General features: G+C 42.7%; 1 protein-coding gene across 1 annotated transcript in view; it reads left to right on the top strand.

Moving 5' to 3' along the window:
* The window catches only part of TMEM45B (transmembrane protein 45B), a 38,006-nt gene extending 30,276 nt beyond the window's left edge, over positions 1 to 7,730 (top strand). Inside the window, exons 3-6 of the mRNA XM_069080109.1 lie at positions 3,537 to 3,743; positions 5,842 to 6,026; positions 6,497 to 6,642; positions 7,113 to 7,730. Of these exons, the coding sequence (XP_068936210.1) occupies positions 3,537 to 3,743; positions 5,842 to 6,026; positions 6,497 to 6,642; positions 7,113 to 7,224 (650 nt within the window). The 3' untranslated portion in view covers positions 7,225 to 7,730. The remainder of the gene's footprint in view (positions 1 to 3,536; positions 3,744 to 5,841; positions 6,027 to 6,496; positions 6,643 to 7,112) is intronic.
* Positions 7,731 to 13,109: the final 5,379 nt, after the last annotated feature.

Raw genomic sequence — 13,109 nt, forward strand, 5'->3', positions numbered from 1 at the left:
ACTTAGCACCTGGGATTTCCCTGCCATATCCAGGACCTTCTGTTGCCACACACACACACACCGCCAGCAGGCTAGAAAGTCAGTGTCCTTCCATTAGAAGAAACACTGAAAATAGGAATTTCCAGTCAGTCTGTGTTATATTCCTAACACCTAGCACAGTACCCAGCACACATAAGTACTTAATAAATGCTTGTTAAATTGAATTTAATTCAGCTTACAATGCAAGTCTTTTCAAATTGGAAGCATCTGGAATAAGCAGACTTCTATAATTATTATAATTTTAGGATATAGGACATAATACAGTGAGAGACAGAGTGACATAGGATAGGAGGTCAGAACTATAGAAAGGACATTTAAAATTCAAGTCCCATTTCTGTTTTGGTTTTTCTGTTTGTTTTGTTTTTGGTTTTTGGTCTTTTTTGGAGGGGAGAAGGCAGGGCAGAGTTGGGGTTAAGTGACTTGCCCAAGGTCACACAGCTAGTAAGTGTTAAGTGTCTTAGGCCAAATTTGAACTCAGGTCCTCCTGACTCGAGGGCCAGTGCTCTATTCACTGAGCCACCTAGCTGCCCCACAAGTCCCATTTCTGACTCTTGCTAGCTGGGTGACCCTGCACAAAGCTCAACCTGTCAGTCACCCAGGCAACTGTTTTAGGACTATAAGTTAAAGATAAGATGCTGACCTGCACTAGTCAGTTAATCAATAAAGTATTTATTAAGTACCCAGAATAGGAAGCAGCTTGGGACAGTGGAAAGAATACTAAATTTGGAGTCAAAGAACCTGAGTTCAAATTCCACTTGAGCCACTCACTATTGTGTAGCCTTGGGAAATTTACTTAACTTCCCTCAGCCTCCCTTTCCTTATCTATAAAATGGAGGAGCTGTACTCTAAGGCCCCTTCTCATTCGACATCTGTGACATAGCAGGTGTCCCAAAAGTCTTAGTGCAGTTTTTGGAACACCCTGTATATGTGATTCTATAAATTTACCAAACACTGTGCTAAGATTTAAGCATACAACAAGAGTTTCCCACACTGCTGAGATTAAAAATGAAATCTTAAACTTATAAATTGTTCAACCAATAAACATCTATGAAATATGAAACAATACAAAACAAAAATGAAACTCCCAGCCCTCAAAGAGCTTATATCCTGTGAGGACATTGCCTCAGTACACTAAGCTGCAGAGAAACCAAAGAAAAAGAACACAGTCTGCCCTAGGGGAGTTTAGAGTCTACAAGATTTTATTATTGGACTTAAGAACTCTTACCAAGCAATAAATACAGGATTGTAATTATGCAAAGTGAGTCACTGAGTGCTGAGACTTTAAGTGAAGGCATAATTAGGCTCAATTTTAGACTAATTGAGCTTTTTATTTTACTGATTTCTCATAACACGTTCTAGAAAAGATCTGGATCTTGAGTGGCTAACATCAAGCGCTTCCCTTGTCCCAAGCAGGAGAGAGGCAGGAAGGCCAGGAGGGTAGTGAGTAGATAATCAATAGAAGGATTCTATGAGAGCTACTGAAGAACTTCTTGTGAAAGGTTTCCCTTTCCCAAGGACAGAAGACTGGTTCAGGTGTTTTCCTCTCCTCCATTGTTTGGGGAAGACCTACAATGGCAACAATTCATTCCAGTCCAACAAAGCATTTATTAACCAACTGCTATGCTGTGTTATGTTGCTGGAGACAGCAAGTCAGAGTGAAAAGCCATGCCTGTACTCAAGGAGCTTACATTCCATTTGGGGTGGGGGGGGCGTAATATAACACATGGGGAAGTAAATAATGATAACTGGAGAAGGGAAAAGCTCCAATAACTGTAGGGATTAAAAAAGTAAGGTGGTCCATGTGCTGAACCTTAAAAGAAGGCAGGGCTTGTAAGAGGCAGAGCTGAGAAGGGAGCACATTCAAGATGGGGGGAAACACCTGGTCCAAAGGTGGGAGGTTACATAGTGAACTCACGAAGCAGATTGAGGTGAAAGGTATGGAAAGGGAGGCTGGAGCTAGTTTGTGAAGGGCTTTAAATTCAAAGCTAAGAAGTGCGTATTTTCTTCCTAGAGACAATATAGGAAGATGTTAAGGTTACTGAGGAGGGGAATGACATGGTCAGATTTATGCTTAGGAAGATATTTTTGGCAGTTTTTTGGGAGAAAAGTTAAAAGAATGGAGGGCCTGGAAGCCAAAATTCCATCTAGTAAACTGCTGCCATTATCCAAGTGAGGGATGAAATGGACCTGAATAAGGCATGAATGGGGGAAAAGGGACAAATGTGGAAGAGGTTGCAAAAGTAGAAGTAAGTCTTGGCAACTGCTCAACACTGGGTTACAAGCTTCAAACAAGGATCAGTTCTTGCCTTCAAGGAACATATGCTATAATGGGAGGAGAGGAAGAATACAACACATTCTTATGGGAAGACACATATGTATATAATTCTAACATATGACGGGATGTGATTAAAGAAAAAGGAGAGATTCAAGCAAAGAACTATGAGCAGTTTGAGAAGGAAGAGCTCCCTTCTAGATGAGGGGAAAGGGAAGGCTTCATGAAAGGGCCATGGTATCTGAGTTGAACCTTCAAAGAAGGGAAGGATTTGGGGAGGCAAAAATGGGGAAGTGTATTCCAGGCACTGGAGACAGCATAAGCAGACAGACTGAAACAAGAGAGGAAGGAATAGGAGATGGTCAGTAATTTACGTTAGCTGGAAAGTAGAGAACATTAGGGGAAATAGTTTGAGGTAATGCTTATAAAGCCAGGCTGGATTCATTCAAGTTGTTGAAGAGAATGGTGGAAGCCTAGATCATGAGTTTATACTTAATTTGGTATACAACTGGGAGAGAATGAAGGTTTTTTGAGCAGAAGTATAATATGTTCCAAGTGGTTCATTGGAAAGGTTACTCAAATAACATGAAGGATAGATAAGAAAAGATATAGACTGGATACAGGAAGAACCATTTGGAAGTTATTATTATAGTCAGTTATGAGGTGTTCCCTCAGAGCACCCTTGATAGGGTGGTATTGAGGGATCAAGCAAAGTGCCTCTCCATGACTTGTTTCTAGTTGGTATCTTCTACCACTTGTCACTTTTGACCTAGGAGTACTCTGGAGAGGAAAACTGAGGCAGAGACCATGAGAAACCTTTGATCATATGCTGAGTCTGGCTCACATGAATCTGACTGATCCCCTATACTAGCCACGCAAGCCACAAAACATCTTCCTTAGCTATCTGGGGTAATTCATGTTCACGTCCACTGTTAGGCAGGTCACAATCATTCATTTGTTCCTTTCTTCCTTCATTATTGAATAAATATTTGTTGGGTTCCACCTACATGCTCTTCCCTGAGAAAAGAGTGAAAATTTCAGGGTGTCCACACAGAAGACCAAGCATAGATATTCCATCTCTCTGAAATCGGCATCATTTGCTCCTCAGACAGCAGAAGTAAGGGCCCTCCCTGTCTCCTGCAGTGAATAGATCTGCAACCTTCTGCCCATCCCCCAGCTACAGGATCATCCTCTGTCTTTCATTCCCTTCCTTGCTTCCTACCAGGGATCCTTGCAGAGCAGTTTGTCCCAGATGGGCCTCACCTGCACCTCTACAATGACGATGAATGGATCAAGCTGATGAACTGGCAGCACTGCACCATGTATCTCTTCTACGGGCTCTCCGGTCTCATGGACATGCTCACTTTTCTCTTCCCTGTCATCCCTCTGGGGCTGGACCGGCTCCTGATGTCAGTGGCTGCAATCACAGAAGGCAAGTGGGAGAAGGGAGAAGGGAAGGAACTAAGGATACTTATCCACGTGAGGCACCAAAGCGACAAAACACAACAGACGATGTGGCTCACTCACAAAATTGTTGTTCCGTAGTTTCAGTTGTGTCTGACTCCTTGTGACCCCATTTAGGGTCTTCTTGGCAGAGATACTAGAGTTGTTTACTATTTCTTTCTCCAGCTCATTTTACAGAAGAGGAAACTGAGACAGACAGGTTAAGTGACTTGCCCAAGGTCACATGGCTAGTTTTTGTGTTAAGTGTCTGAGACCAGATTTGAACTCAAGTTCTCCTGACTCCAGGGCCTGGGAGTCTCTATTCACTGCGCCACCTAGCTGCCCCTGTTCAGATTACTTCAAAGGTCACTGAGCAAAGCTCACTGGGAAAGAGTGACCCTATCTACAATTCTCCTTTGCAAAGGAAGATATCTTCTTGGGAGCATCCTATAGGCATGTTCTTTAGGGGTGAGACCTTCTTGAAGGGGATACTGAACAATCAGGTTCTCTTATAACCTTTCAAGTTTCCATCTTCCTAAAAGTCACCTAATTTTCAGTGAACCCTACTTGCTTTTGGCCAAAGCAGAGACAGGGACATGTTTTTTTGCCTTTTTTTTTTTGAGGGGGGAAGGTAGGGCAATTGGGGTTAAGTGACTTATACAATGTCACATGGCTAGTATTTTGTGTTAAGTGTCTGAGGCCACATCTGAACTCAAGTCCTGCTGACTCCAAGGTCAGTGGTCTATTCACTGTACCACCTAGCCTTCCCTTGGGACATGATTTTTGGAGAGGCAAAAGAAGCCTTGAAGTCTTGACCTCATTCTAAAATTAGATAGGTGTGGCTCTGTCAGAATTCCCTGAACACCCAGCTGCTAATGTAGGAAGAATACCTCTCTTACACAAGAGAAAATTAGCTAAAGGAGCCAGAAGTGTTCTGTACCTGTGTCGGACCTCTATGCAAAATCACTCCTCCCCTAGACTGCTTCAGGAGGTGACTGTGAAAGGGGATTGAGAAAGAACTCATCTAAGTCCCCAAGTTTAAGGTTTGCTGTTGTCCATGAGTCTGTCTACAACATGAATGTACTGTACGGCAGAATAGCAGTGTGTGTAGAACCCTATATGAAGCCTTGTGGTGTCTTTGAGTCTTAACAAGAGGGTAAATTGAGACAAATCTCTGAGCAAGATAACATTTATTAACAGAGACATGCTGCCTGCCAATATAAAGGGGTCAGTGGAGTGCCTCCATTTATACCAAAGACCCCAAGCAAAAGGACAGTTCCCCTTATAGAAGTTTTGGGGTGTACAGAACAAAAGAACAGAACTGGGTAGACAACATCATGGGATTGGGGACAACATGATTGGTTAGAAGTTTGATAATGGGGGCTAGCAACAACCCACCCACTTCTCTTATAAGACTAAGAAGAGTTCATTGTCTGAATCTAGGAATGAGATAGCAAGCTAGACATTTGTATAGCAAACCAGACACCCTTGAAGGATTGCTTTGTTGTGTAAAGCTATTAGATTCCCTTTGTGTTCACACACATTCCCCATATCATTTAAGTTCCTTGAGTCAGGAGGGCTGAATTTTTAAACTTAAATCATTACAAGCTAGCTGAATTCTAAAGTAAGTTCAGAGACAAAGAACCATGACTTAAGCAGTTACATGACAAAACAACTACTTGTAATATAATAAAATAATAAGAGAATTATACAGGATCAATTCAATCTTCTCAGTAGTCAGATACAAAAAGAGAGCAGAAATGGCCCTTGCCCTTGGGGAGTTTATATATGATCTATTGGGAGAACACAAACATGTAAAATGATCTAATAAAACCTACAAAGCCATAAAGAAGCAAAACGCTCACTAAAATGGTTCAGGGAAGTGCTCAAGGGCCCCATAAGTGATGGAAGTATGACTAGAATGGATGATTGAATTAATTGGAGAAGGCCAGAGTTGGGGTGATGTCAGAAAAGGAGGAGGAGTGAGTGCCAGGAGAGGAGGAGAGGGGGAAGGGCATCCTGGTACTGGGAAGGCTGGAATGAAGACACAAGCAGCTCATCATTGGTTGTGACTTGGTTTGTGTCAGGTATCCTCTTCTATTATCACGTCCATGGTCGGCCACCACTGGACCAGCATATCCACCTTCTCCTGTTATTTACGCTCGTTGGAGGGGCCATTTCCACCTTCATTGAAGTTTTCCTCAGGGACAATATCGTCCTGGAGCTCTTCCGAGCTAGCCTCGTTATTGCCCATGGCTCCTGGTTCTGGCAGGTAAGTCCAAAGGAGAATGCTTCTCAGGCTCATGGCAGGACAAGAGAGTGAGGGCCCCCATGGTGGGTAAGAAAGTCAAGGACAAGCATTGCAGGGAAGAGCTAAGGGGGTCATGGCAATTGGAATCTCAGATCTATCAGTAACTGTCCAGCAGAACCAGTAAGCTGGAGACCACCCCTACCCCTGGGTCCCCAAATCACCCGAATCCTACTACTATACTGCCAAGTGAAAGCCTGGGCAAGTCACATAGCTGCCCAGGCGTATCTTTACCTTGTCCTTGAAGACAATAATCAAGGACACATCTGTCTTTTCTGTGACCCTGGAATTTCCTTTTAAATAAGTAAGTCTTGGTTAAAGCCAGTTTTAGAAAAAGAAGTGATAGGTCTTCGAAGAATGGCACTTTTGTGCCAGGGGCAAAGAGCCAGGAGGTTCCTGAGGTAATGAGGGCTTTCTCCCTGTGGTTTTCCTAGATCGGCTTTGTGCTGTTTCCACCTTCTGGGGGTCCTGTATGGGACCAAACATCTCACAGTAACATCATGTTTATCACCATGTGTTTCTGCTGGCACTACCTGGCTGCTGTGATCATTGTAGCCATCAACTACTCTCTGGTTTGTGGGTATGTATGGGAGGAAATATGCTGAACCCCATTACCAGCTGCCTCCCAAGCCCTTTTTTACAGGCCTAACCCCTACCTGAGCCTTGTCATTCAGACATAGAAATCTATCAGGTGGAAATATTTGTGTTTCTTATGCCCTCACCCCCATCATAAATAATCACCCTTATGTTTAGGACTTTTATCTGGCTTCTCATCTCCCCATTGGAATAGATATATCTAGAATCCCCTCTAGACCCAGAGTCCCAACACAGACATATGGAAAGGAGTGACTGTGGGCATTCTACTCCTTTTTGCTTCACTACCTAACCTCCTCAAGGTCTCTTAACAAATGAGATATTTGTAGAGTGCTTAGCACAGCACCTGGTGCATCGTAGGTGCATATTTCTTCCCCTTCCCTTTTCCCTTTGGTGTGGGAGCCAGAGTTCATTTTTCTGGTGGATTTAACATTTCTCATGAATGCTCTCTTCTAGTGTCATAAATCGGTTGAAGAGATTCAGAGGTGAAGAAAGCATTGGGATTCAAAAGCTGACGTCAGGTTCCAACCCTCAGGAAGCACTTCTGAATGACACAGATGAGGAGTGAGGTTCAAGCATTGAGGGGAACCCACCATGAGTTCAAGCCGTTGGGGCAGACACTTCCCTTCCCTCCACATATCTCATCGTCCGCCATGCAATAACTGTGCCGTTCCCAGGAAACAACAGCCCTCACGGTGGCCCATCTTCACTCTTGTGCTTTGCAAAGTTAGGGAGTCCAAAAGGAGAATGCTGGCTTTTGATAGTTGGAGGTTGACATCATTCATGTCTTCTTAAAATACACTGACACTTGTTTGTGGTCTGAGACACAGTCCAGAAGTGATTACCCCCCTTCCACTACATCTAATTCTTATGCCTCACCGAGTCATTGGGATTGGGACTATTTTGTCTAGTAGAAAAATATGAATTCTAAATCAGACTCAGGGATAGAAAGTTTGACTGCCTAATGCATATTCTTATTCCCAATGACCTGGGACCAGGTTATGGCCTTCTGTATATCTCAATGAGTTAATTTTTGTTGTTGTTGTTATAAACCAAGTCTCTGTTGGCGTGGTATCATTTGTATTCAAAGGTTAGAGAAATTATTTCCACAAAGAGCAAACCTATGCCGTTTGGGAAGAGAAATTGAGTTTGGCCACTGAAAGGCCCATTAGAGATCAGTCAATCAGTCAGAAAGCATTTGTTAAGCACTTACCATGTGCCAGGCACTTTGCCAAGTGCTGGGGAGACACACACACACACACACACACACACACACACACACACACACACTCCTTGGGGCGGCTAGGTGGTGCAGTAAATAGAGCACTAGCCCTGGAGTCAGGAGGACCTGAGTTCAAATGTGACCTCAGACACTTAACACTTACTACTAGCCATGTGACCTTGGCCAAGTCACTTAAACCCAATTGCCCTACCTTCCCCCCTCCAAAAAAGCAAACAAAACAAAACAAAAAAACCAGTCCTTAACCTCAAGGAACTCACAATCTAATAGGGGGAAACAACAGCAAATATGTACAAACAAGTTATATATAAGATAAATAGAAAATAATTAAAAGAGGGAAGGTGAGAGGATTAAGAGGGTTTAGAAAAGGCTTCCTGTAGGATTCCAGGGAAGCCAGGAGGTAGTGGCAATAAGGAAGGAGAGCATTTCAGGCATGAGGGACAGCCTTAGAAAATGCCCTAGGGATGGGTATTGCTAGAGATGAATTGACTTGTTCATGGAAAAGCAAAGAAGCTAGTGTTACTGGATTAAAGAATGTCCACCTGTCAGGGAATAATTAGAAAAGTGGGTGGGAACTAGGTTTTGAAGGGCTTTGAACACCAGAGGATTTTGTATTTGATCCCAGAGCTGATAGGGAGCCACTGGAGACCTGCACTTTAGGGAAATCAGTTTGGTGGCTGAATGGAAGGTGTATCAGAGTAGGGAGAGATTTGAAGCAGAAAGATCCACCAGCAAGCTATCACAGTAGTCCAACTATGGGGTAATGAGGCCCTACTCAGTGTCATGGCATTATCAGAGGAGAGAAGATACCTTATTCAAGAGATGCCACAAAGGTGAAATCAGCAGACCTTGGACATAGATTGGACACGGGGTAGGTGGAGTGAGAGATTATAAGGATTTGAGGATAACATTAGGCTGTACAGGGGCAAGAGGTTTTGGAGAGAAGACAATAAGGTCAGTTTTGGATACATTGAGTTTGAGACGTATATCAGACATCCAATTCAAAAAGTCTAAAAAGCAGTTCAGAGATGCAAGATTGTAGATCAGAAGAGAAGTTAGACCTGGATAAGATCTGAAAATCATCGGCGCAGAGATAATAATTAAACCCATGTGAAATCGGAGGAAGAAGAAAAGGCCTAAGGTTCCAGGTCATGTGAACAACAAGATGGAAGACTAGACTTTATCTGATCCCCATGACCTCTCATACCTCTCCAAAACAGAAATTATGTGCCAAAGACAAAGCAACTTCAGTTGTCTTCATAGTCTAGGACACCCATAATCCAAAACACAGTTAAAAACAACAAAATCCCATGAACTGACACTGACCTCAAGCTAACTTAACACCCCTTCCCAAACCTCCCTGATAATGAGGAGGCACTAGCAGACCCAAGAACCCAACACATGGGTCAGAGCATGCAACTTATCCATTCCCCCCTTGTCCTGATCCCTCCTCCCTCTTTCCAGTGCCATGAAGACCCTGACTCCAGACTGTGGAAATTTGGCAGTGAGAGTCAGCTCTACCACAACCTCTTAGAAATAAAAGCCTGTCAAAGTCATAACTCTATAGCAAAAGCACTGCAAAGCTCTGAACTGCCAATGCTATGACAAACAATCCCATGATGGCAGTAGAGCCAGCCCTGGGCATACCCTCACAGTACCAGTCCTGCAAATCTCAGAGCTGCCAGTGCTGGACCAAAGAACTAAGGAACAGAGGGGCAAGACAGGACACCAGGAAAGACCACTGTGTGTATGAGGGTTGTGCCACATTCCACTAAGCCTGAGGGACAGCACAGCATCCAGCTGGGGACAGTTCTGTCCATCCAAAAGTCACCTGGGACAGAGACCTAGGGTGGTGAACTGTGAATTATCCAGCATGGGAGGAGTCTGGAATGCTTTGAGATTCATCCTTCAAGGAAACCAAAATCAGAGGAGAGACAGTAAGAAAGTGAGTGATAGGGGGAAGTGGGGTGGGGATGGGCTGAAACAAAAAATTTCAAGGAGAAGAAAACTCAAAGACCTTTAACAGAAGCAAAATAACAATGGAAGGAAACATGGACTCTAAATCTAGTTAACAAGTTCAGGAATCTAGAAATAAATACTGTAAAACATAGGAAAATGATCCAATTAAAAAAAATAAAAACGATCCAATTCTTGATGACACAGAGGACCTTGTGGAATGTGAGGAGAATATGGAATCACAGCATACTGTTCCTGAGTGGTTTGAAAGAGAAATGATAATTGTGAGCAGAATTTATGGCTTGCATAGAAAAAAATAATAGGCAGAATAGGAAAACTGAAACCTACAAGCCTCACAAAAAAAGAGAGAGAGAGAACCATAAGTTGGGAATGAAAATACACAGAAATGAAGCAAAAAAAAAAAAAAAAGCACATTTAAAAATATATGTTTACTATGCAAGCAAAACATACTGATCTTGGATATAGGATGTGCAGAGTCAATATAAGGATCCTAATCCTCCCAGAAGGACAGGACAGGGGAAAAAATTCTTGATACTATAATGAAGGAAATAATAGAAGAGAATTGACCACAACTTCTGAACACAGAAAATGAAATTCCAATTGAAAGAATTAACAGATAGACTAAGGGTGGGGGGTAGGAGAGAGGCTGCAATCTTCAGGTTACATAGTGGCTTAATTGAATTTGTGGCTTATATTTTACTTTTGGTGAAGTTAAATGCTGCCTTCTTAAAACTGAATGAACTATCCTCCTGGGAAACCCTGTGGAGTTCTTGTTTTTCATTAAGCATTTTCTAAATTCCCCATCATTTTTGTCCAACCAGTCTTGATGTTTGCATAATGTTCTGATCCAGATGAGCAAATGCAGTGCTTGTACACCAAATCTTTGAAAGCTACCCATTCCTTTTCTATTCCTCTGTCGCCAACCATGTATTGGCTCATTCAGAGAAATAGTCTAGTCTGTTGACATTAATTCTTCTGGTAGTCATTTTGTCTTGGGGCTGCCACCTTTGTTGAATGCGAATATTTAGCTTGGAGAGGATAAGTCTATAATCAGCCCAGCATTCTGCACCACACTTTGCCTTTGTCACTATCACATCCTATCTCTTCACCTTACAATGACATAGTCTATTAAACATCAATGTTTGCTCAAGGGTGCATCCACAAAATTTTATTGCATTTAGGTAAATGGAAGACAGTGTTGATGAGTCATGTGACACGTGTCTTCAGTAGTAAGTGACTACTGCTGTTGCTGTTTCCAACTCCATTCCTCCCAAGGACCCCCTTCCATGTCTGGTAGTCTGAGCCTACTCTGGCATTAAAGACACCCAGAATTTTAAGACTGTCCTCTTTTGGCCCACTGATGATAAGAGTCTCCAGGTCTTCATAAAATTTTTCTTTGACCTCATCAGGATTCATCATGGTGGGAGCATAGGCACTGATAATAGTGGTGTGGTGTTTTCCTGTAAGTGGCAATCACATTGTCATGAGCCTGTTGTTCACTGCTTTTGGTAGGCATACAAACTTGTTGATCAGATTAGTTTTGATTGCAAAACCTACTTTAGCTTCACAGCACTCTCCTTCACTGTGGCCACTCCAGAAAAATGTGTATCTGGCTCCAACTTCAGTAAGTTGGCCTCCATTTGCCAGCTTTGTTTCACTCAGGGCTGCTATTTGAATGTGATACCTGCCGAGTTCTCTTGCAACAACAACTGTTCATTTTTCAGGTCTACTAGATTTTTATGCTGTCTCTAAGTATGTGCACATTCTATGTACTGATGGTGAGTGAGATCATCTTTGCAGACGTTTTTGTACATTTTTTTGTGTTTCAACTGCAGTAATCAGGCCAGTGTTGAAATAAACAGACAATTTTAGGGCACCTTTTCTAGCCCTTTCCTCACATTAGGAGGTGAGAAATGTGGTCCTTAAAAGGCTGCTCAGTCACCCAGGGGGTTGCTGCTTCCAGTAAGAAGACAAATCTATGGCCTGGGCTGCCTGTGTATAGGGTTGTGACTATGGCTGCCAGGGTATTCTCTCCTACTACTTCATCACTTGCCTGTTGTCACTGACTTTGAGATAGGCAAAAATTATACGAGTGATGTCTTCTGATTCATGCATAAATTGGACTTAAGTAAGGCAGAGTTATACGAATTCATAGGCCTCTCTCCTCTCTCACAGTGCAGTGGCAGGACAGAGTCAAGATGACTGGTGTTGGCTGGAGATGCAATGAATGACTTTGGTGTCTCCAATGTCTAACCATGCTCTTAAGCTCTCCACAGCTCCTGCTTTAGCTGCTTTTATGGCCATTGGAACAAACTGTTCTCATCTGCCCATTCCACCAGGGGAAGTCTTCACCTGCTTGGGGTAGACACCCCCTAACTCACCAATGAGTTTGAAACCCCTCAGTTATCCTCAATCTGGTTTAGCCCATCTGCCAAAAGTTTACTAGGGTGTAGCCCCTGTGCATGCTACAGCTTCTTGGAGCCACAGGCGAGAGGTGGATCAGGTAGACACCAAAGGTGGAAAGCAGGCCTAAAAGGTTCATGCCAGACGTACTAATCTTCCCTGAACACACCCTATGCCCCAATTTGGGATACTTATGAAATAATGAAGGGCAAGTAGGTGGCACAGTGGATAGAGAACTGGGCCTGGAGTCAGGAAAACCTAAATTCCAATCTGACTTCAAATATTAACTGTGTGACCTGAGTTTTCTCATCTGTAAAATGAGCTGGAGAAGGAAATAGCAAACTACTCCAGTATCTTTGCCAAGAAATAAAATCTGCAAATGGGGCCACAAAGAGTTGGACGTGACTGAACAACAAAAATCAGATAACAAACAGCATTCCACTTCTTGTCTATCACAAACTAATATAACATTGATACTCTCTCCTTAGGTTCCTATCTTTCTACTTCACCAATTACTTCATCTTTGTTGCTCAAAATCAAAACCTTAGTAGCAATTCCCCATTGCTTTCTCTCTCTCCTAAAAGATGAATTATTAGGCATTTGAAAGATAAAGTTATTCAGACTTGACTTATGTGACTCTGTCATGACTTAGAGATTGCATAAGTCATAGAAGAGTTTCCTTATTACTTTATTATTCAACATTATTTTAGTTTAGGCAGGAGATCAAAGAAAAGAATTTTTGCTACAGTCACCTGGCTTTGTCATTTCTCTCTAGATTTCTATAGAGATAAGAGTTCCCTCATCTCTAACACCAGACCTGCTCTTGGTTCCAT

Source organism: Petaurus breviceps, unplaced genomic scaffold (genome assembly GCF_028583685.1).
Source record: "Petaurus breviceps papuanus isolate PSGF00001 unplaced genomic scaffold, PetGlider_PUasm1.0 91133, whole genome shotgun sequence".
In the NCBI taxonomy this organism is placed as follows: Eukaryota; Metazoa; Chordata; class Mammalia; order Diprotodontia; family Petauridae; genus Petaurus; species Petaurus breviceps.